Source organism: Aulonocara stuartgranti (assembly GCF_965226115.1).
Source record: "Aulonocara stuartgranti genome assembly, chromosome: 4".
NCBI lineage: Eukaryota > Metazoa > Chordata > Actinopteri > Cichliformes > Cichlidae > Aulonocara > Aulonocara stuartgranti.
Window position 1 is genome coordinate 26,783,887 of NC_138942.1, and position 22,140 is coordinate 26,806,026.

Consider the following 22,140-nt stretch of genomic DNA (forward strand, 5'->3'; position numbering starts at 1 on the left):
ATTGGTGTTTACTTTTACTGTAAGTCTTATTACTGCTAAAATTAACGGAATAATTCAATATTTATAATTTATTTAATTTTAATTGAGTTGCATACAAAAAATGTGCAGAAACCACCACTAGTTAGAAGGCAATTTGTCTACTTCTTGTTACATAGTTACAATTTCTACATCAGTATTTTGCTTTCAGTCGATTTACTGTTCTTTCAAAACTGGCTGACTGACTCAAAAATGTACTCGCTTTTGTTTTGGAGCTGTCTACTGTATTAGGATGTGCTCGATTCAGAGAGTTAACTAGAATGAACTTAAATCTTTGAAAAGAAGTGTAAATGTTTAGCCACATTCTGTTATTACCGCATTATTAGAGCAGCGTCATCAAGTACTGTAACACTAGGACGTGCTACAGTTTGATATGTATGTTTGTATGTTATATTTATGAAAAATGCCAGTGAGAAGAAAAATGATGATAAATCAATGGTGCTGTAAAGGTTCTGTGTGTTTTCCCGAATGGTTTTTATATACATGCTTATTGGAAAAATGTATACTGTGGGTGAGGAACTATATACGGTTACTTCACTGACCTTGACTTGCACAATAAAAACCCCAAAAAGTCACAGAAGTACAAGAAAACACTGTAATATGCTCCAATAAGACTCTGAGGGCTAAACAGAGGACTTATTACTAAATGATGAGATTTCAGTGTTGTAATAACATCTCTCACAAATTGATTATCTGCACTTTATTGTTGAGGTTAAGGAGCAGCAAAAGAGCAGATACTGGATGCAAATACTTTACATGCATTCAAACAAAGAAACGTGCATTCAGAGTCACATGCACAGGGAGAAGACAGTGCTTTTTGGAATAGAAATATCCTTTATTGTGAAATTCAGCTGTTCCAGCAGCAAAGTGACAGGCAGATGGAGCATTATTCATTTAACTAGCATGGTTAATGGCACTGAATATGTACAAAGATGATATATTCTTGTCTTTTTAAAATGATTTTTTCGACTCACTCCTGATTTGTTATTTACAGTGCAAATTGTTGCGTGTACAGCCTAAGATTAAAACACAAATAGAAACAAACAAATAATACGTCGTCACATTTATCTTTACATTTATGTAACTTCATGTAAGAAAATCAACTTTGTGTAATCTGAATCCACAAAGTAGCCAATAAACTGCATGTTGCAGTTTATTGGCTACTGTGATGGTATTGACTTTGGGTAATCATAAATGCTCAGCCGTTCCCAAGTCCCGTTTTTGGTGTCCAGCCAGTTGCTGGGAGAATAGAGCCCTATCTCTCCTTCCTCCACTTTCTCATTTTCCTCACCAGAAGGACAAAACTCTTCCTCCTCTGAGCTGCTTTTCCCGGCGCTGTCTCCCCTGTCGCGAAACTTCTCTTCATTAATATTCTTGTAGCAGAAACTGCAGATCCTCAGCTTTTTAGTGGGGTGGATGTGATTGATAACGGCACGTTGCTTGGAGCATGAATTGCAGACCAAGAAGCCGCAATTCCTGCAGTGGTGTCGACGATTGACCCCACTAAACTTTGTAGAGAGGCACCGCATGCATTTGCAAGCAGCCGGATCAGGAATCCAGGAAACAGCAAACTTCTTGGAAGGTTTGCAGCTGGTGCCCTGCATTAGGCTGGACCGGCATTCATTGATGTGCTCTATCCAGGCCTTCTTCTCCTCGTATGAAGGGGCGGACACAAAAAAAGACTTGCTCGGTGTTCGGATCAGCCACTGATGCTTGAATATGTCACTGTCCTCCAGGTCTTCCAGCTCAATGTCCTCTAAAATCATAGTGAATTTGATAACAACATAAAAATTACATGGATAAAATGGTATGAGCAGAAAGCTGAACATATGAAGTTAAATTAGCACAGCACACTTGCTATTTTCTACTTGCCAGTCATATTATGAACAGTATTCAATAGTGTTGGCTCTTCTTGAAGCTTTTGTCTATATTTCTTTCTCTTCAGTCATAAAATTGTTTTTTGGCAGTTTCACATTAATCTTCTCACAGTAGGTTAGCTGCAGGAAACGCAGATGAATGTCTCACCTAAAGGGATGATCTTCTGCTTTTTGTACCAGCGACCAGGCACAACAATGCTGCCGTACACCAGAATATCAGTGAAGAGGAAGAGGATTTTCTGCTGTATCTTCTTGCGACCCTGCTTAAACACAGTTCCCTCTCCGATTAGAATCCGGCCCGGCTTGGACAAGGGCTTCCCTGCTTGATGGAATGAACTCTCCACCGCCTGCACACGCTCTTGGTTCTCTCGTTCAAAGGTTGGGTGATCCATCATTTCTTTGGTGTGAACAAGTTGTGCAGCTTGATAGTGTCTGAACTCCAGAGTGCCTTTTTAAACTATTGGTGGTGATGTAACGGGGCGGGCCAAGTGACAAACATGTTATACTGGAAGGCAAGAAAAGGGAGTAGTGAGGCAGTACTTACTGGAAAAATAGAAACTGGTCAAACAAAACAATCAAGAAAGAAAGAACATTTGCACAGTCGGGGGGAGTACTTTTTTAGCCAGAAAAAACATTTCACTGTATGTTGTACCAGCTATAACTACATGTGACAAATAAATAAAGAATTGAATTGAATTGAATTGAACATTTAAAAAAAGTGGAGTCGTTATGGAAAGATTATACAGTATTACATATTTATAAGTTGCTTTAAACGAGGAAAGCTCCCTTTTGTGCAACAACAACTTTCACTTGCTATTTCCAAAACAATATCTTAATTCTTATTTGGCAGAAGAGTGCACGGTAAAATCAACAGTATGATTGTCTCCCTCTGCAGAGTCACTTCACAGAGAGGTGCAGGAATGTCAGAATTCTTTTCCCGTCCTTAATGAAAAAAAAATAAATTATGCTTGCACAACATTGCTCAATCAGTATGAGCATTTTTATGGAGAATGCGAACATAAGTTTTGACCCTTTGGGTTAGAGGTGGGATGCCCGGCAGGCTGACTTTATGATTCTTATTGCCTTGCTAAAAGACTTCTAGAGTGAGATGTTTTCATTTTTAAAGTTTTTTGTTTTAAAAAGTTTGTTTTGTTTTCTCCTCCTTGAATCGCTACCTTATCGTGGTGGAGGGGTTTGTGTGTCCCAGGGATCCCAGGGGCTATGTTGTCTGGGGGCTTTTGCCCCCTGGTAGGGTCTCCCATGGCAAATTGGTCCTGGGTGAGGGACCAGACAAAGAGCGATTCAGAAGACCCTTATGAAAAGGATATCGAGGGAACAGTTTACCCTGCCCGGGATAGGGTTACCGGGGCCCCGCCCTGGAGCCAGGCCCGGGGAGGGTGCCCGAGGGCAAACGTCTGGTGGCCGGGCCTTAGTCCATGAGGCCCGGCCGGGCACAGCCCGAAGGGGAGACATGGGCCCATCCTCCCGCAGGCCCACCACCCGCAGGAGGCGCCATAGGGGTTGGGTGCATTGTGTGCCGGGTGGCGGCCAGGAGCGGAGGCCCTGGCGGACTGACCCCCGGCTGCCAAAACTGGCAATAGGGACATGGAATGTCACCTCTCTGGTGGGGAAGGAGCCTGAGTTAGTGCGTGAGGTTGAGAGGTACCGGCTAGATATAGTCGGGCTCACCTCTACGCATGGCTTGGGCTCTGGAACCAGTCTCCTGGAGAGGGGCTGGACTCTGTCTCAGTCTGGAGTTGCCCCTGGTGAGAGGCGGCGGGCTGGGGTGGGTATTCTAATATCCCCTCGGCTTGCTGCCGGTACGTTGGGGTTTTTCCCGGTGGACGAGAGGGTTTGTTCCCTGCGCCTTAGGGTCGGGGAACGGGTCCTGACTGTCATCTGTGCTTATGCGCCGAGTGGCAGTTCAGAGTACCCAGCCTTCTTAGAGTCCCTGGGGGGGTGCTGGAAGGTGCTCCACCTGACCTGGAGACTCTGTTGTCCTGCTGGGAGACTTCAATGCTCACGTGGGTAACGACAGCGAGACCTGGAGGGGCGTGATTGGGAGGAACGGCCTCCCTGATCTGAACCCGAGCGGTGTTTTGTTATTGGACTTCTGTGCTAATCACAGTTTGGCCATAACGAACACCCTGTTCGAACATAAGAGTGTCCATAAGTGCACGTGGCACCAGGACGCTCTAGGCCGTAGGTCGATGATCGATTTTGTAATCGTATCACCAGACCTGCGACCATATGTTCTGGACACTCGGGTAAAGAGAGGGGCTGAGCTGTCAACTGATCACCACCTGGTGGTGAGTTGGATCAGGTGGCGGGGGAGGACGCTGGACAGACCTGGTGCACCTAAACGCGTAGTGAGGGTGTGCTGGGAACGTCTAGCAGAGGCCCCGGTCCGCGAGATCTTCAACGCACACCTCCGGCAGAGCTTCAACAGCATTCCGAGGGAGACTGGGGACATTGAGGCCGAATGGACCATGTTCAGCGTCTCCATTGCCGAAGCTGCTGCATTGAGCTGCGGCCACAAGGTGGTTGGTGCCTGCCGTGGTGGTAATCCCCGAACCAAATGGTGGACACCAGAGGTGAAGGGATCCACCAGGCTGAAGAAGGAGTCCTATCGGGCTTGGTTAACCTGTGGGACTCCGGAGGCAGCCGACAGGTATCGACAGGCCAAGCAGAATGCGGCTCGGTCAGTGGCTGAAGCAAAAACTCGGGTGTGGGAGGAGTTCGGGGAGGCCATGGAAAAAGACTTTCGGACTGCCTCGAAGAGATTCTGGCAAACCGTCAGGCGTCTCAGGAGGGGAAAGCGGTGCTCTACCTGCACTGTGTATAGTGCTGGCGGAGCGCTGCTGACGTCGACTGAGAAAATTGTCAGGCGGTGGAAGGAATACTTCGAGGACCTCCTTAATCCCACTGACACGTCTTCCAAGGAGGAAGCAGAGTCTGGGGATGAGGGGAATGACCCGCCAATTTCCGGGGGCGAGGTCACTGAGGCAGTTAAACAACTCCTTGGTGGCAGAGCCCCTGGTGTTGATGAGGTCCGCCCCGAGTTCCTGAAGGCTCTGGACGTTGTAGGGCTGTCTTGGTTGACACGCCTCTGCAATGTTGCGTGGAGATCAGGGGCAGTACCTGTGGACTGGCAGACCGGGGTGGTGGTCCCCATCTTTAAGAAGGGGGACCGGAGGGTGTGTTCCAACTACAGGGGGATCACACTCCTCAGCCTCCCTGGGAAAGTCTATGCCAGGGTGCTGGAAAGGAGAGTCCGTCCGCTAGTCGAACCTCGGACACAGGAGGAACAATGCGGTTTTCGTCCTGGTCGCGGAACACTGGACCAGCTCTTTATCCTCTCGAGGATACTTGAGGGTGCATGGGAGTTTGCCCAGCCAGTCTACATGTGTTTTGTGGACTTGGAGAAGGCATTCGACCGTGTCCCTCGGGGTGTCCTGTGGGAGGTGTTGCGGGAGTATGGGGTGTCTGGCCCAGTGCTACGGGCCATTCGATCCCTATACGACCGTTGCAAGAGCTTGGTTCGCATTGCCGGCAATAAGTCGGACTCGTTCCCGGTGGGTGATGGGCTCCGCCAGGGCTGCCCTTTGTCTCCGGTTCTGTTCATAATTTTTATGGACAGGATTTCTAGGCGCAGCCAAGTGGCGGAGGGCTTTCGCTTTGGTGGCCTCAGAATCTCATCTCTGCTTTTTGCAGATGATGTGGTTCTGTTGGCTTCATCGGGTGAGGGCCTCCAGCTCGCACTGGAACGGTTCGCAGCCGAGTGTGAAGCAGCGGGAATGAGGATCAGCACCTCCAAATCTGAGGCCATGGTTCTCAGCCGGAAAAGGGTGGAGTGCCCACTCCGGGTCGGGGATGAGTTCCTGCCCCAAGTGGAGGAATTCAAGTATCTTGGGGTCTTGTTCGCGAGTGATGGGAGAAGGGAGCCGGAGATCGACAGACGGATTGGGGCTGCAGCTGCAGTAATGCGGACGCTGCACCGGTCTGGCGTGGTGAAGAGGGAGCTGAGTGTAAAAGCGAAGCTCTCAATTTACCGGTCGATCTACGTCCCTACCCTCACCTATGGCCACGAGCTGTGGGTAGTGACCGAAAGAACGAGATCGCGGATACAAGCGGCAGAAATGAGCTTCCTCCGAAGGGTGGCTGGCCTCTCCCTTAGAGATAGGGTGAGAAGTTCGGCCATCCGGGAGGGGCTCAGAGTAGAGCAGCTGCTGCTCCACATCGAAAGGAGCCAGCTGAGGTGGTTCGGGCATCTGACAAGGATGCCCCCTGGGCGCCTCCTGGGTGAGGTGTTCCAGGCATGTCCCACCGGGAGGAGGCCCCGGGGCAGACCCAGGACACGCTGGAGAGATTATATCTCTCGGCTGGCCTGGGAACGCCTTGGTATTCCCCCGGATAAGCTGGAGGAGGTGGCTGGGGAGAGAGAGGTCTGGGCCTCTTTGCTTAGGCTGCTGCCCCCGCGACCCGGCCTCGGATAAAGCGGATGAAGATGGATGGATGGATGGAAGTTTTTTGCTTTTCCATATTCTCACGGACCTTAGAAAAAAGAAGCATTTTTAACTTTTTATTTTGTGTTTTGTTTTTGTTTTTAGCTCTAACTCATGCAATGTGACGTTTTATGTCAGGGTAACCTGTAAAATGCTTCTTGATGAAACAACAGATTAAAATGGAATAACAAAGCAATCAAAGAGTTAAAATTCATAGTAAAACAGGTTATGAAACTCAGCCAGCCACATGTAAAACAAACACAGTGCACTGCTTTATGCTGCCAAGCCCTTGGCCTCTTTAATTCAGTTCTAAATATAGAAACTAACTATGCAAATTAGGCAGACAGGAGGTATTTATTTCATGCCTAAAGGCTTCTATGGGGTGTGCACAAGGCATAATTCCTGGATGTTTCTGTTATCGCAAAGGGGTAAACAGTTGCCAGTAAAATTGTCAGTTGTGGACTGAAAGTAGAAGATAACCTATTTATTAATGAATAAATAAAAACAATGCACAACAATCCGATTGTTCAGTCTGACGTCACTAGCCGTGTCTGGACCTAAACTCTGCTGCAGGTCCATATATCAAACGATCACTATGGCATTACTGAGAGTTGAAAAACTGTCTAAAGTCTTTCATCTTTAATAAAATGATCAGCGTTCTGCTCTACCAGGTGTAATAATTGAGTTTAACATCCAGGCATCCATGAAAATGGAATTTATGATATTTAACGGAGTTAGAAGTTAGCAGGGAGTTAGCTCGCTAGCTTCTATCTAAATACAATATAGTATGTCCTGACTGCGGCGGTTTGGAAACAAATTAAAACGTACAGCTCTGTTATCACTTCCAACATAAATGAAGACAGAAAACTAAACAGCAGTGACGTTTGTAGGGTTACTGAAGTTTGGCTAGCTGGTATATAATGATGTGCTACGTGACTGCTAGCGACACAACTATGTTAGCATAATATAAGCAAGCTAACTTTTTTTCCCACTCGATAAAAGTTAACGTGAGTGTTCTCGGTGGTCAGGAACAAATGTAATCGCATGGCAGGATGCTGTAAAAGGACCAAACTCCAGCCAGGAGAACAACTGAGATAATCCATCCACAATACGAGGTTAGTCATTCATATACTGCTGCATGGGCTGAGCTGTAGTTACATCCTAAGGTTTTAAAAACTGAGCTTAAATAAATGATTAGCGGTAATAAAAGCCGAGGGAGGTCAACAGTGATCACTGACTGTTTTAGGAGCTTTTTGAGATCAAATAGAAGAAAATACATAACATTAAGCACGTTAACAACACAAAAGCCATATTAAACGCAGACTACTTTAGGCCCGGAAGTAGGATTCGTCGTGTCATCACTGAACAACCAGATAAATAATGAACAATTATTAACTCTTTTTTTTTTTTTTTGCCTGTACTTTAACAATGGGGCGATCGTGGCTCAAGAGTTGGGAGTTCAGGAGTTCGCCTTGTAATCGGAAGGTTGCCGGTTTGAGCCCCGGCTTGGACAGTCTCGGTCGTTGTGTCCTTGGGCAAGACACTTCACCCGTTGCTTACTGGTGGTGGTCAGAGGGCCCGGTGGCGCCAGTGTCCGGCAGCCTCGCCTCTGTCAGTGCGCCCCAGGGTGGCTGTGGCTACAATGTAGCTTGCCATCACCAGTGTGTGAATGGGTGGATGACTGGTTGTGTAAAGCGCTTTGGGGTCCTTAGGGACTAGAAAAGCACTATACAAATACAGGCCATTTACCAATCAGAATTGTTGTCTGAAGGCCACGAAGGATGCCCAACGGATTAATTTTTTCAAGTGGAGAAGATATGGTAATGCCATATTGGTCCACTTGATTGGATCTATTTAATTTAATTTTATTACAAATTGGACAGACAATTAGACAGAAAGAAAGACAGAAAGAAAGAAAGAAAGGGAAAATTAAAAATAGAGGTGAAGGAGGACAGTAAGACAAGACACTGAGAAAATCCATTGGATCACCTGTTACAAGGAGAAAAAAGAAAACAAGCAACAAGAGAACAACACAATACAGAGATCAAAGACAACAACCTAGATACGCGTAAGTAACACTAAATACTAAATATTAAATTGTCGAGCAGCACGCAAGACTGACAGTGAACGATATGCTTTAAGGTAGCAGCCAAGGAAGATATAGTTTGTCTGTGAGCAAGCTTGAGTTCAAAAGGTTTATCCATGTAACGATCTGTTAGAGGGTGTGGGGAGACATAGCCCTGCCCCCCAAAGCATGAAGCAGGCATGGACCCAGGCCCAGACATCCAGAGGCCCACCAGAGTGTGAAAGCCCAAAGAGGACCACCGGAGAGGCAACGAGCTGAGGAGAGCTCCAGATGTGAGGTCACCTAGGAGCTACGGTGCAGAAGCCACAGGGGGCTGCGGTGACGAGCCCGCAGCCAGTTGCGCCAGAGCAGATTGAGCACAGGTTCCAGAGGTCCGAGGGAACCCCACCCCCCGGAAGGGGCCTGACCTGGCCCTGCCAAGCAGCTGCTGGGAGTGAGCCGGGTACATACCTGAGCGCCCAGTCCCGGACATCAACCACCAAGGCACCGACGGCTAAAGGCATCAGCCACCGGCAGGGAGTGTCGTGGGTGGAGACAGCCCTCCACACCTGGGGGGGGCCTGAGATGTTCCCAGAGAGGAGGAGGTGGAGAGTCAACCGGACACACACCAGACACAAGCTTACATTCCCACCCTCATGCAAACAAATACAAATACTCAGCACTCGCCCAATGTGGAGAGAAACAGTAATGAACACCCATTCACACTCTCCAAACGTACTCTATACTCCCAGGTCCAGGTATCACCGCCCTCAGGGGGGCAATCAGCCCCCTGACCCAGGAGATGTTACCCTTTTCCCTGGGGTGGAGGCAAGCAGACTGCCCCCGGCCCAGCAGCCGCAGGGATGGCCCAGCGTCCCAGACCCCGACCATACTGTCAACTCCTCCCAGGCCCCTGCCCCCAGTAAGCAACCATTAACTATTAAATATATTGCGTTAATTTGTAGCCACTAGTTAGCTCAGCACAAAAACAGCGCACGTGGAAATGAGCTAGCCTTGTTCTTTTTGTTTCTAACAATTAAATGCAACATGTCAGTCTATTAATTATTATGCGGATAAAGCACATGTGCTTCGGATTTCACTTTTAATTTGCTCAGATTCTGGACTCTATAAGCAGTTCAGATATGTATCCCCCTGCTAGGGGGTTCTGTATCAGGCTGGAGAGGCCCCAAAAGTGAACATTTAATCGTTTAAATGTGAGGAAGCCAGAGTACCCGGAGAGAACCCAAGCAAACACGGGGAGAACATACAACCACCACACAGAAAGACCCCAGCCTGATGGTGGAATCGAACTCGGGACCTTCTTGCTGTGAGACAACAGTGCGGCCCATCTCATCTTATGCATCTTATCTCAGGTGACCATTAACAACAATGCTGACGTACACCAAATTACCACTGAAGAGTGAGAATATTTTCTTTCTGATGCGCTTGATCAGAATAGTTCCTTCTCCAATGAGATCCAGCCTGGTTTAAACCAGGGCACTGTTGTGGTTTGGAATGAATTCGCCACAGCCTGGATAAGTTTACGGTTCTCTCATTCAAAGCGCAACTCATCCATCATGTCTTTGGTATGAACAAGTTGTGCTGCTCAAGAGTCTCAGCTCAGGCTTTAAAAGCTTGCCAGTAAGTTGGGTTTTCAGAATGACAAAAATGTTATGTAAGTGTTTTGGAGTTTGTACATGCTTTGTCTCTAGGGGCCACAGTAATATAGAGCCGACTCATAACAATCACAACAGTGTAAGGGATATTTAAGGCAAAGTAAGGGGATCAACAAAGTCATAACGAATATTTGCTTGGAAGCTTACAGAGTTGTTAAGATATTTATTTCTGAGTATCAGGGAGGCAGAATTTATTATTTGTGCTGTCACACTAGAAGAATTGTCAAATCTTATGCTGCTGTACATTTAATTTAAAAATCACAACCAAAATGTGTTAAAAATGTATTTTATATGTGCAGAGAGACATGTTCTCATACTGAAGATATTCTGTTTGATCTTCTCATGGACCTCAGAAAAAAAAGGTCAAAAAAAGTGTTTTAGTATAAGGCACAAAATGAATGTAGATAAAAGCAAAAACAGGTTAAAGGAAATAATGATGCAATGCTCTGTAGGAAGCAGGAAACGCCGACAGTTTCAAAGTCAAACATGCGTGAGACTTGTTGAGTAGCTCAGCTGGTTCATTTAAAAATAAACACACTGCTGCAAAGTCCTGTTGGCATGTGCATATCTTAATGAGGGAAAACAAATGCCAGTAACATTGCCAGTAAGTTGCTCTGGACTGACAGGAAGTAAAAGATGACCTATTTATTATCGAATGAATAAAACATTTTACAACAGTAAACAGTGAAGTAGCTATATGACTGGAAACGTTTGTTTTTGCTTTTTTTTCTTTACTGCTCCCATGAAAATGTGGTAAATATATCTATGCTGTCATGTGAAAGAAGAAAGTATGTCCTCTTTCGAGTCTAAAGTTTTACATATCACATTGTTTAAAAAAAAGAACTGTAACAGTGACATATGACATAATAAAAACGAAATCAAAATGCAGACAAGTCATATTTGTTCAGTCCTTTTTCCTCTTCTACTGTCACAACTGTAAACATTTAATGTGCTAAATGAGGCCTGTAGAGACTGAAATGTAGATCATGGGTTTGTTCCATTTTTGCACTTTCTGACCTTGGTGGGAATTTGCTGGGATCTCCACTCCAGAGCTCCAGACCAGCAAACTGCAAAAACTTTTTTTTCTTTAACAACACAACACTTTAACAACACTTTAACAACACAATAATGTAATCTACGATCTAAGTTTCAAAGACAAACATGTTGGGAAACTTGTTTAGTCAGCCACCTGATTCGAAAAACAAAATACCTAAATGCTCCTCTGTGCAGGTTAAATAATAAGTCAGCTGTAATTAAACACCTCTAAATGTAACAATGCAAAACAGAAAGAAGCAGCATGGTGGTGGTTTTTAAAACTTTTAAAACTACGGTACGGCATCACTAACCATACATCTACATCTGTTTAGGTTCATCTCATCTCGCATCAACCTGATGGATTTTTCTTTGTATTAATAGAGAAACTGATCAAAAAGTAAGAAACAGAAGCAGAACGAAGGTACCACAGAGTCGAACATTCACAAACATATTCACGTGCGTACACATTCACACATTGTCTATGATTTGTTTTTCTGCTTGTCTCAGTTTTATTTATGATTTGTGGCATATAGAGAACTCATTCTGTGCACCTTGTCTCAGCTATGTTAACTGTGCTATCTCTGTCATCAATTGCTTTCTGCACAGCCAAACATAAACACCAAGAAGAAAACAAGCGAACTACCGGAATACAAAGGAAGAAATTACATCATGATGCACAATAGACCCGTCCGACTGGACACCCCGGTGCTGCCGGGATGATGTCGGGAATGCACAGATCTATCAAAGGAAACAAACAGACGGGGAATCACATGGCACAAAAGCTTCAGAGTTTCAGCGATTTTCTTTTGTGTGAAAATGTTTAAATAAATCATGAACCACATTTCTGAGCCACTCTCAGGCCCTGTTTACCGTGGTCACTGATATGTAGGAATACCCTTTTGATAAAGGAGTAGGACTGGATCACTTTAGTCTGAGAAATGTGATTTTTAAAGTTACTGCAAACTGTATTCACTAAAAGTATTCTTTAAAAAAAAAAAAGCAAACTGAATACCTTAAAAGAACTGCAATGTTATATTATAGAGATGATAAAGGTTCATTAGCCTTACATATAATATAGCCTAATAGGGACATCTAGTGGCTAAAACTTGTCAAATCTGCTTCATGAGTTACGTGAATGATTCCTAATCCAATACAACAAATAAGGCTTTAGAAAACAGCACACACAGCAGAATGATATTCATTTTTATTCCGTTTCAACTCTACAGGCGGAGAAAAATGACAGAATTACAGAGATATTCTTGAAGGTGCAGTTAGGAAAGAAAGTAAATCCACCTGCTGGTGTTTGGTTTCTTCCAGTCTGATCCGTCTGCCACACTTTTAGACAAAGAAAAAGCCGAGCTCAGAGGTGGCAATGCAAGAAAAAAGGCAGCTCTGGTGCGCAGTCAGCTGTAGCCTCTAATAGGGGATTGGTCCATAGTAGGCAGTGTAGGCGGCGATGATGCCGTTTATGTCCATCATGTGCTCACAAGCCACGTTGGCCTCACACACTTCTCTCAGGCTGAATGGAGGAGAGAGGACACACACACGGTTACTTATGATGTTTCATACCTTCATGAAAACTTTCCATATCCAACCCAACCCTATTAAAGATAAGAACATGTCTAAAAACATGCAGCAATAAGGTTTGTAGATAAGGTGTGAGATACCTCTCCAGCTGTACCAAGGATAACTGTCCAGCAGCTCTCTTCTGCCTCACCACCGTGGAGGCCTGCTCCCTCTCCACAAACAAACCTGCACATCACAGTCATAAGACATCTGTCAACCTGCTGTTGTTTATGAAAATTTTTTTTTTTTTTAAAGATCAGTATAGCATAAAAACAAAAAAAGTCATAGAGAAAAAACAACAAACAACAAAAAACAAGAGTATAGAAAATTTTTTGCAAAAAGTCATTCATCATTCATCATTCTTGGTATATCATTTCACTCATGCAGTGCCTGAAAGTTCGAACCCCTTCTCCATTAAACTCTGGACGAATAAACTAATATTAATCATACCCTCCTCAGCAGGGTTGTCACCAGCAGTCTGAGGGTTGGTGGCAGCATCTATCAAACAGAAGGGGAAAAATAAGAACAGACTAACTTTAAAAAACTAATTTAGTTTAAAGGTTTAAGGTTAAAAAATTACATTGCAAATATTGCTACAGCTCTTACCCGAAGCGACACAGATAACTACCAAGAAGCAGAGAGCCAGGATAGCCACGGTCTTCATCTTTTCTTTCTTTTTCAGCCTTCAGTTTAAGGGAAAATGGCCCGAGCTGTATCACTCACTCTCTCTGTCTTTCCTTCTCTTAGACATATATATGTAAAAACACACTCGGTTTATAGATGTAGCCCTTGTGTGACATGGATATGTGATTGGTTAGGGAATCATGTATCACACACCCACACAGATGCAGAAATACACACCTCTGCAAAAATGAAGTATATATATATGTATGTGTAAAAAAAGAAAGAAAGAAAAGGGCATCCACACTCACAGCGTTGCAGAATAAGGGGTCCAAAAGGTGGGCAATGTTTTAAAGCATAGGTGAGGAGCCACAAATATATGCCACTGGAAGGATCTTTCAATCAACATTATTTTACAGCTTCATTTGACCTACTTACCAGATTTGTGTTAAGAATCACAGTTTCCTTTTCCTCATCTTTGCAAAATTTGCAGTTATCTCTGTTAAAATAAAAAAACAAACAAAAAGGAGACAAAAAACAGAAAGAATGAAATGAAATCAAATCACTGTCACCGATATCTCATCATATGTAGTGGTAGTAATATAAAATTTAATGAACTCTTTCAGGAAAGCAGCTCGGACAGGTCAGACTTTTAAAGCGCCCACACACTTGTACATTTAGTTCAGTAAGTGCATGAGGCAGAGAAAAACCATGGCTTACTCACTAAAAAGGAAAAACCACTGTCCCACATTATGCTGCATTATTTTAATCTGAGGGCTTTCTTTTTATTGCAAACCACAGTGATTTCCTACATAGAGAAAGCAACATTTAGAAACAACCATGTTTGTTTGAAGCTTTGTAGACGGGCCATTTAAATGTGCACAGATATTTTTACCACAACAAGTGGGTGGTTCGACAGTTAAGCAGAGGAAAGCTGCATGATGTCGAGTGGAACATGTCGTTTGATTTTTAATGAAAACAAGACTTCCCACAAGCAAAGTGCCTAATACTCTCATGCCACTCCTAAAATGTAATCCTTTCCTGACACCATGACACCCCCCTCCTCCAATCCCTCTCTCAGCAGCAAGACATCTCCCCCCCTCCCCTCCTCCCAAACATCTCCCAGTGTCACAGTGGATCAGGTCAGGAGACAACTGAGGAAGCTTCGCCCCAGAAAGGCAGCAGGCCCAGACAAGGTGTGTCCTAGGATGCTAAAGGCGTGTGCTGCTGAACTTGGGGAGCCGCTACAACGAGTCTTCAACCTCAGTCTGCGACTGGGGAGAGTGCCCGCCCTATGGAAGACATCCTGCATCGTCCCGGTCCCCAAAAAGAACCGGCCCAATGAGCTGAATGACTTCCGACCGGTGGCACTGACGTCACATCTTATGAAGACTCTAGAGCGGCTCTTCCTCAACTTCCTCCGACCACAGGTACAACATGCCCAGGACCCACTACAGTTTGCATACAAGGCGGGTGTCGGAGTGGAGGATGCCATCCTGTACCTCCTACACAGAGCCCACTCACACCTGGATGGGGGAAAAGGCACGGTCAGGATCCTGTTTCTTGACTTTTCCAGTGCCTTTAATACCATCCGGCCCTGTATGCTTCAGGAAAAACTGAACAGGATGGAGGTGGACCCCTGCCTGGTGGCTTGGATCTCCGACTACCTCACCGACAGACCACAGTACGTCAGGCTGAAGGACATCACGTCTGACACAGTGGTCAGCAGCACAGGAGCACCACAGGGAACTGTGCTGTCCCCTCTTCTCTTCACCCTGTACACCTCTGACTTCTGCTACAACTCTGAATTATGCCACATTCAGAAGTTTGCAGACGACACAGCCATCATGGGGTGTATCTGGGATGATCAGGAAGAAGAGTACAGAAGTCTGGTGAGGAACTTTGTCGCATGGAGTCACACAAACCACCTGCAACTCAACACCTCAAAGACTAAGGAACTGGTTGTGGACTTCGGGAGGTCTAGAGCAGGTCCACTGCCGGTTCAGATAGAGGGGGAGGAGGTGGAGGTGGTCAACAAGTACAAGTACCTCGGGCTGTGGGTGGACAATAAACTGGACTGGTCATGCAACACAGAGCACCTGTATAAAAAAGCACAAAGCCGACTGTACTTCCTCAGGAGGCTGAGGTCTTTTAACATCTGCAGGAAGCTCCTGAGGATGTTTTACCAGTCAGTGGTTGCTGGAGTACTTTTCTATGCTGTGGTGTGCTGGGGGAGCAGCACAGCAAAGAAGGACTCATCCAGGCTGGAGAAACTGATCAGGAAGGCTAGCTCTGTGGTCGGCATGAAGCTGGACACTCTGGTGACAGTGGCAGAGAAAAGGACATTAAAGAAACTGATGGACATTATGGACAATGCCAGGCATCCTCTGCACACGGCCATTAACAATCAGAAGAGTCTGTTCAGTGACAGGTTGCTTCTCCCCAAGACAAGAACTAACAGACTTAAAAACTCCTTTGTCCCACACGCCATCAGACTGTTTAACTCCTCTCTGGAGGGGAGAGGGAGGGGAAACAGGAGGACAAAGGAGGGGGGAACAACTAAGCTGTAGTGCCTCTTCACCCCACTGTGCAATACCTTTTGTGCAATACTTTTGTAAACAGTCAACAGTGCAATAGACTCAATACTTGAAATGTGCAATTCACTTGTATTTTTATTTTTTATTCCTATTTATTCTATTTATCCCCTTCGTATATTTTATTTATATTGTCTCTGTATTTATATATGTGTGTGTGTGTGTGTGTATTATATATATATATATATAATATTCTGTAACTCTGTAACTTCTGTCGGTGCTGTGCTTTTTTGGAAATCGAATTTCCCAGAGGAACCCACCCGAGGGATTAATAAAGTTCTATCTTATCTTATCTTATCTTATCTTTTGTGGGGTACACATCAAACATCTTTTGTTTCAAGCAGACACTGCAGGATTACCTGTGGTTCGGCAGCTCCTCTCTTGATGTCATACGATATTAGCAGGGTGGGCAGAACATTCACACTGTTGGGGGATCCTCATATACCAGGGTTATAGTTGTGGGTTGGTGCTATCATAGCTTTGCAGAGCAGATCTACATGCTGTAGCTCTGTACAGTCACTAGGAGGCAGTGTGAAAAATATGTGGCATAACCTGTAAGAGGTGAAAGTCAAGTGAAAAAGTGTTAAAATCAATCTGTCTGCTGTAGGCATCGTCTATGTTTCTCACACTGCTTTTTTTTTTAATGTTCTGCATGTCTTCCTCTTTGTGGTGATATACCACTCCAGTTTAACTAAACTTTCAATAAATATTCATCCTACACATAGCATCATCACAACTTGGCTGTGTTTTGTTCTAAGGTGTGAAAAAAAGAAGGCAACCAAACCAAAAACAAGGTATGGGTCCTCACCAGGGGTCAAGGGTGAAACCACAATGAGCGTTTGCGTCTGAGGAACTGCTGAGATTTGAACATGCTGGGTACCATGACTGGAATCACTGAGAACCTACACAGATGTTATGCACTGTTAGTTTTGTCAGATTATTGCATGCAAGCACTTGGCATTGTTTGCTCACCAAAATTATGTGCTCTGCAACACGAAAAATCCTACATCAAATTAGCCTCCAGCTTTAACATAGGCAAACATAGCCTTCTTTAACTGGTCTCAGCTGTGCTGGCTTGTTAACTGTGTTCAGCTGTTGGTGTACCTTGCTAAACAGTTCACTACCTAGAACCTTCAGGAAAGTTGTACCTGGAAAACTTGCGTTGGCACCAGACCAGGTGATGTGGATAGGAAAACGGCTTTGACAGGGGACATTTGAGTCAAGTCACTTTGCTATTACATAAAACTGAAAAAGAAAATGTGTTTCCACTAACACTTGCAATGCATAATTACAAACATGCACACAAAGTACACTCACAGAGACCACAGTTACAAAAGTAGACCACATGTCTTAGGAGGTAGAGAGAAAGAGGAGAGACTTTTGTATAGGTGCAGAAGTCGATCACTGAGTTCACCACACACTAGGACAGCTGACTGTGAGCGCACGATATCTTTAACATTGCAATTCCCATTTGTTTTGCAGCTTTTGAGTACAGTCACGACTCAAATAGTACAACTAGCTGCACAAGCTGATGAATAACACGTTTTTAGTTTCAAAGAAGCATGACAGATACGTCCTAAATCTGACTTGCATCCATCCACTCAATGTCCTCCTCAGTCATACGACTCACCACGACTGCTGCAGAAATGATAGTAGTTGACTGAATTTAACTGAAAAATTAAACGCAGCTTGCACTTCAGTAACTTATCAGCAATGTGGTTGTTTTTCACATCCTTGGAAACAATGGCAGCTGTTTTCCATTCGTGAACTAGAGCCTTGTTGATCAAATCTTGGTATTTGGCTTTCTTCAGGTGGTGAGAGATAACTAACCCGCCCTCCCAGGTCATTTCAAGTTCAGTTATTAAGATTTTTTTGTGCTTCAGGACCATAGAATCAAGTTTAATCAGAGGAAGGTCACAGAGGTCTTTCTGTCCTCCTTAGGTCAACTCGCATTTTTCCAGTCACAAGTTTAGAAAGGACGACATTGATCTGTTGTTTCTTGCCTTTGACCCTCTGTAGGCTGTCTGTGTCCACTTGCACATTTTTGTAAGGACCATATCGTGCCTCCAGCTGTAACAGCTGTTTTAAGAGATCTAGTCGTGGTACCCTGGATTACCTCCAAGGTTAGCGATCACATGGTAGTTTAATGGTGTACTAGAAATCATAATGTCAATGCTCTACTGAATACCGTCCCAGTAACACAAACATATCATTTTTATTTTCAAAGCTGAGCCTTTTAAGTTCACTTTGTGACATGGATGCCCTTTGTTGCTATTTCTAACTAGAGATTTCGAAGCTGGACCGGTCCGGACAGTAGTAGAGCATATGGGTTGTAATTTCACAGTCTGGGTCAATGCTGGTGCCTTTTGTCTCGTTTTAGTGACAGACTACAAGGATTTACCCTCAGGACAATTATAATTATACACTTTCGTGGCCATGTGGCAGCACAGACAGACAAACACCCAGTATAACTGTCATTTTACTTCTACAGCATTTTGACATCTGCCATGTGCTGAGCTGTCCTTGTGTCTGTCTGCACATGTGCAGTACATTCTTCTCAAGACTGCAAGAGACCAGACACCGACAGTGCATACTGAAATCATAATGTAACTCCTCAACACATCAGTTGTGTAACAACACATTCAATCAGGTTCTGTAGAGCTTTTTAGATACTTGTACTTGATTTCTTCCCATTTTACTGTACTATGTACTTCTGCTGCACTACATTACTGTACTTTGTTTTATAGAAGCACTCACCAGATTTACATTTGAATTCTAAACCATGTGATAAACACTAGAATAACCAAGTGGTTTCCAGTATTTATAGACTGTTTGTGTTAAAGTGGGCTTCTTACATTTATATAATTTCCTTGGGGATTAATAAAGTATTCTGATTCTTGTAATGTGTCTCATATTTATGCACAAGGCCGTATTTAACTTTCCTAATGGTTCTTAAGCACTCCCAAATATTGTTATATTACATATAACATCTGGCATATATTGAAAAACACTGAGAATCCCCAAAGTTCTCACAAACTCATGTGGCAAGCAAATTGCAAAAACAGGATTAAGACCAAACCCATTAAAAGTCATTATATTTGTTTATTGACAGCATAAGTAAGTGGAGATTGTAAGAAATGGTTAGCGGAAAGTGAGCCAAACGCTTCACTCGAGCATATCCCGTAAAGCTCATAAATGCTGGGATCATGCAGTGATACTTGATAAAAGTCATCCTGAGATTACACAAGAAACAGGCTGTAAATTTCTACATGAATATAATGATGGGCTGCTGTGTGATTTGAGCCACATTGACTGGAAGTTCTGGTGTTTATATATAAAAAACAGTTTTCTTGCCAAAAGAGCCCACAAAAACAATTACATAAATTATCTAAAAACTGATGATATGTGGACTAAAGGACCAGATGATAATGAGACTTTTGCATGTGAGGTCCAGCTTAGTATCGGCGAGTCACAGCAGGCCGCCGTGGTTGACTTCTAGCGCCAAAGTATCTGTTGTAGGCCTGCTGGGCACCGTGGTGATAGGCATAGAAGCGGCAGGGGGAGTAGTCCTCGCAGATCTCTGCGCGTCTTTCTGCTGGAGACTTGAATGTCCTGGGAATTAAAACAAGAAGGTTTTCAAAATGAAGAAAAGTAGAGGAACTCTAAACAGAAATGAATTTAATAATTCTCTTTTATCCTGCACTCCAGGCTCTGTGTTTGTGTCTGTGGATTCTTGAAGCACATGTAGATGTTTAATGGTCCAATTAGGCTTTGTCTTAATGAGGCACAGTGCCGTATATGTATGGCAAGCATGCATTTTCTGTGGGTTTGTGGTTTTAAACATGCAGGAGATAAAGTGCTCTGCATTGCATGCCTGCCCATGGTTTTAGGTTTTACCTCCTGAAGTTGTAACTGCCGAAGCCATTCCCTCTGGATGGGATGTATATGTTGCCTCTCTGTGGTGGGATGAATGAGTTGGCTCGGTTTGGAGGCACAAACAAATCTGAAACCACAAAACTTTACTAGTGGGAAAATTTGATTTCAATCAGCATCTGGCATGCCGGTCATGCAGCAGATCAGGTGAAACAAGGGCTGAGGGCATGTTAGTAAAGACTAAATGAGGATTAAATACATCACATTTGTTATAATGGCATGCATGTTTTTCCAGAACCGAGAAACAACATTTCAGTCACCTTCAGTGGATTCTGTGCTTTCATGAGACTCTACGGGAAAAACATGGAATCGGGTTAATCATAAATGATGAATGTCTTATTACATTTTGTTATGTTGCAGGTTATGAATAAATAATGGCTGCCGAGCGATAGCAAAGTGAGGGCGTCTGGGAGGATCTATACCATAGCAGACGCAGAGAGAGACTGCAGCACAGAGTGCCAGAAGACGAAGAAGGCTCCTCATCCTGGGGTTTGTTTATCTGCCTGCCTGCTGGAAACAAAGCAGACAAGTATTTTTGGTAAGTCGTGGTAGTGCTGAAGTAAGAGTTAGATAGGCAGTAGGGAAAAAATAGAAAATAATGAGACAAAATAAGGCAAAGGGAAGGATGCAGAACACTTTTTTGGATTTTGAGGGTGGGTAAACAGACCAAAACCTCAAGCTGGGGTAAAAAGTGACAACATTTCTGTGGGTTTTGTGCAGATAAACAACCAATATATGAAAAAAATCTCTGTGCATGCTGGCACAGTGCTGCAGATTTTTTTTTAATGGAACAAACACAAAACCACAGATATGAGTCAAAAAGTCTTTTCACTGTGCTGGCCTTAGGTTGAGGCCAATCTGCACCACGCAATGAAACCTCAGGTTGCAAGGAAGAACCGTAAGAGAATAGCTGTGGCCGAGAGGAGCTGCTTAACAGCCAGCGAATGAACAGACTGGAATTATGAAGTTGAGGGTGGCTCGGGGTGTACGCTCGCACCGCACGTGTCTACATGTAAACACTCAACGTGTAAGTGTGAGTGACCTGAGGTAGGGTAAGTGCCACCTGTATAAACAGCAGTGCCAGATGTCTGCAGAAAAGCTTTCATCCCCACGTTCTGTTTGTGGGATTTGGATGGAGCGCTTGTTTCGGCAGCGCTCTTTTTCACCATCAATAGCAGCTTTCATTATACATTCAGAAGCACACACACACACTGACACATGATCCCCTCAGGCATATTTGTCTGCAGTGTAAGCCAGACCCACAGTGGGCACAGAAACAGCGAGCCTGGGGCCTAAAGTTCAAAAAGCGACTCCCAAAGACTGGCAAGGATAGCTAAGTGAGTGAGTGTGTGTGTGTGTGTGTGTGTGTGTGTGTGTGTGTGTGTGTGTGTGTGTGTGTGTGTGTGTGTGTGTGTGTGTGGTGCTGACAAGAGTGTCTACAGAGTTTAATGCCTGTCTGAGTCTCAATAGGGGTCCTAGTGAAGTCCCAGCTTCCTTCCCTGCAGACAGAATGTGCACACATCATTGGAAAAAGCCAAAGAACCAAGATGAGGGTGTACATTAAAAACTCTTTAACAAAAAGAGGAGGGCCACAGGCCTACTTTTCTACCGTATTTTCATTGGCAGATAATTGAAAAAAAAAAAAAGTAAAGTACTATAAAAATAGTCACAAAATAAAAGCTACGTTTGCCTGATTGTGTCCAAAACTCAAAACTTCTCCTACTTTTCACCTGCAAAGAGTTTTAAGAGATCATTTGCTGTAATTTACTTACCTTGAAGGAAAATTATGGAGTGATGGAAACTGTCTCAATACTTTCTCCTCAGGAACATTTCCTAATTCCTCATGGCAAAGCTTTTTATACTCATCTCTGTCCCCCCACCCCTTCATTTTTCTGTCTCCATCCACCTCCCTTTTAGTCCTCGCAATTTCTCCTCCCTTCCCTTACTATCACCCCACACCCACCCACCCACCCACCGTTTTTTCTACCAGTTAATAAGACCGGGGTATTAGCTCACTCTCTCCCCAACTCCTACGCTTTTACCGAAATAAACAGAGCTGGTGGTGATGGCAGGAGAACTGGAGAAAAACAAGCCGGGGGTAAACAGAGAGACAGAGAAGAGGGTGAGGGAAAGGGTGGCACGATGACAACTAAGCTGCTTCATAGCAGGTACATGATAATATTTGCCACTGTTTGCCAGCATGCCTGCATGATATGAGAGATAACAAAAAAG

The 22,140-nt window shown here is 44.3% G+C and overlaps 3 protein-coding genes across 4 annotated transcripts; all 3 read right to left on the minus strand.

Annotated features, from left to right (window-relative positions):
- Positions 1 to 721: 721 nt before the first annotated feature.
- On the minus strand, positions 722 to 2,480 carry LOC309704481 (pleckstrin homology domain-containing family F member 2-like). Its single transcript, XM_082529655.1, has 2 exons — positions 2,062 to 2,480; positions 722 to 1,792 (listed from the first exon to the last, which is right to left on the minus strand). Exons 1-2 carry the CDS (start codon positions 2,306 to 2,308, stop codon positions 1,197 to 1,199), a joined length of 843 nt encoding a protein of 280 aa, XP_082385781.1. The 5' UTR covers positions 2,309 to 2,480; the 3' UTR covers positions 722 to 1,196.
- Positions 2,481 to 12,380: 9,900 nt separating this feature from the next.
- On the minus strand, positions 12,381 to 17,712 carry bglap (bone gamma-carboxyglutamate (gla) protein). The gene is made up of 8 exons (XM_082531621.1): positions 17,606 to 17,712; positions 16,784 to 16,877; positions 16,335 to 16,527; positions 13,820 to 13,880; positions 13,367 to 13,502; positions 13,211 to 13,258; positions 12,862 to 12,946; positions 12,381 to 12,713 (listed from the first exon to the last, which is right to left on the minus strand). Exons 5-8 carry the CDS (start codon positions 13,422 to 13,424, stop codon positions 12,611 to 12,613), a joined length of 294 nt encoding a protein of 97 aa, XP_082387747.1. The 5' UTR covers positions 13,425 to 13,502; positions 13,820 to 13,880; positions 16,335 to 16,527; positions 16,784 to 16,877; positions 17,606 to 17,712; the 3' UTR covers positions 12,381 to 12,610.
- Positions 17,713 to 19,057: 1,345 nt separating this feature from the next.
- On the minus strand, positions 19,058 to 21,807 carry mgp (matrix Gla protein). 2 transcript variants are annotated; one of them, XM_082532026.1, is made up of 5 exons: positions 21,681 to 21,807; positions 20,331 to 20,415; positions 20,169 to 20,198; positions 19,873 to 19,978; positions 19,058 to 19,587 (listed from the first exon to the last, which is right to left on the minus strand). In XM_082532026.1, exons 2-5 carry the CDS (start codon positions 20,389 to 20,391, stop codon positions 19,431 to 19,433), a joined length of 354 nt encoding a protein of 117 aa, XP_082388152.1. In that variant the 5' UTR covers positions 20,392 to 20,415; positions 21,681 to 21,807; the 3' UTR covers positions 19,058 to 19,430. The 2 variants fall into 2 exon arrangements, with proteins under 2 accessions (XP_082388152.1, XP_082388151.1); XM_082532025.1 differs by having other exon boundaries at positions 20,331 to 20,418.
- Between the last annotated feature and the right edge of the window lie 333 nt (positions 21,808 to 22,140).

Bases quoted from the DNA above. Each gene is read 5' to 3' on its own strand.
- LOC309704481 (XM_082529655.1), bottom strand. From the start codon at position 2,308: ATGATGGATCACCCAACCTTTGAACGAGAGAACCAAGAGCGTGTGCAG. The intron at 1,793-2,061 runs GTGAGACATTCA...CTATGATTTTAG, and splicing joins GCAGAAGATCATCCCTTTAG to AGGACATTGAGCTGGAAGAC.
- bglap (XM_082531621.1), bottom strand. From the start codon at position 13,424: ATGAAGACCGTGGCTATCCTGGCTCTCTGCTTCTTGGTAGTTATCTGT. The intron at 13,259-13,366 runs GTAAGAGCTGTA...TCTGTTTGATAG, and splicing joins AGTTATCTGTGTCGCTTCGG to ATGCTGCCACCAACCCTCAG. The intron at 12,714-12,861 runs GTATCTCACACC...TCCTCCATTCAG, and splicing joins TCCTTGGTACAGCTGGAGAG to CCTGAGAGAAGTGTGTGAGG.
- mgp (XM_082532026.1), bottom strand. From the start codon at position 20,391: ATGAGGAGCCTTCTTCGTCTTCTGGCACTCTGTGCTGCAGTCTCTCTC. The intron at 20,199-20,330 runs GTATAGATCCTC...TTTTTCCCGTAG, and splicing joins CTCTCTCTGCGTCTGCTATG to AGTCTCATGAAAGCACAGAA. The intron at 19,588-19,872 runs GTAAAACCTAAA...TTTAATTCCCAG, and splicing joins GGCAGTTACAACTTCAGGAG to GACATTCAAGTCTCCAGCAG.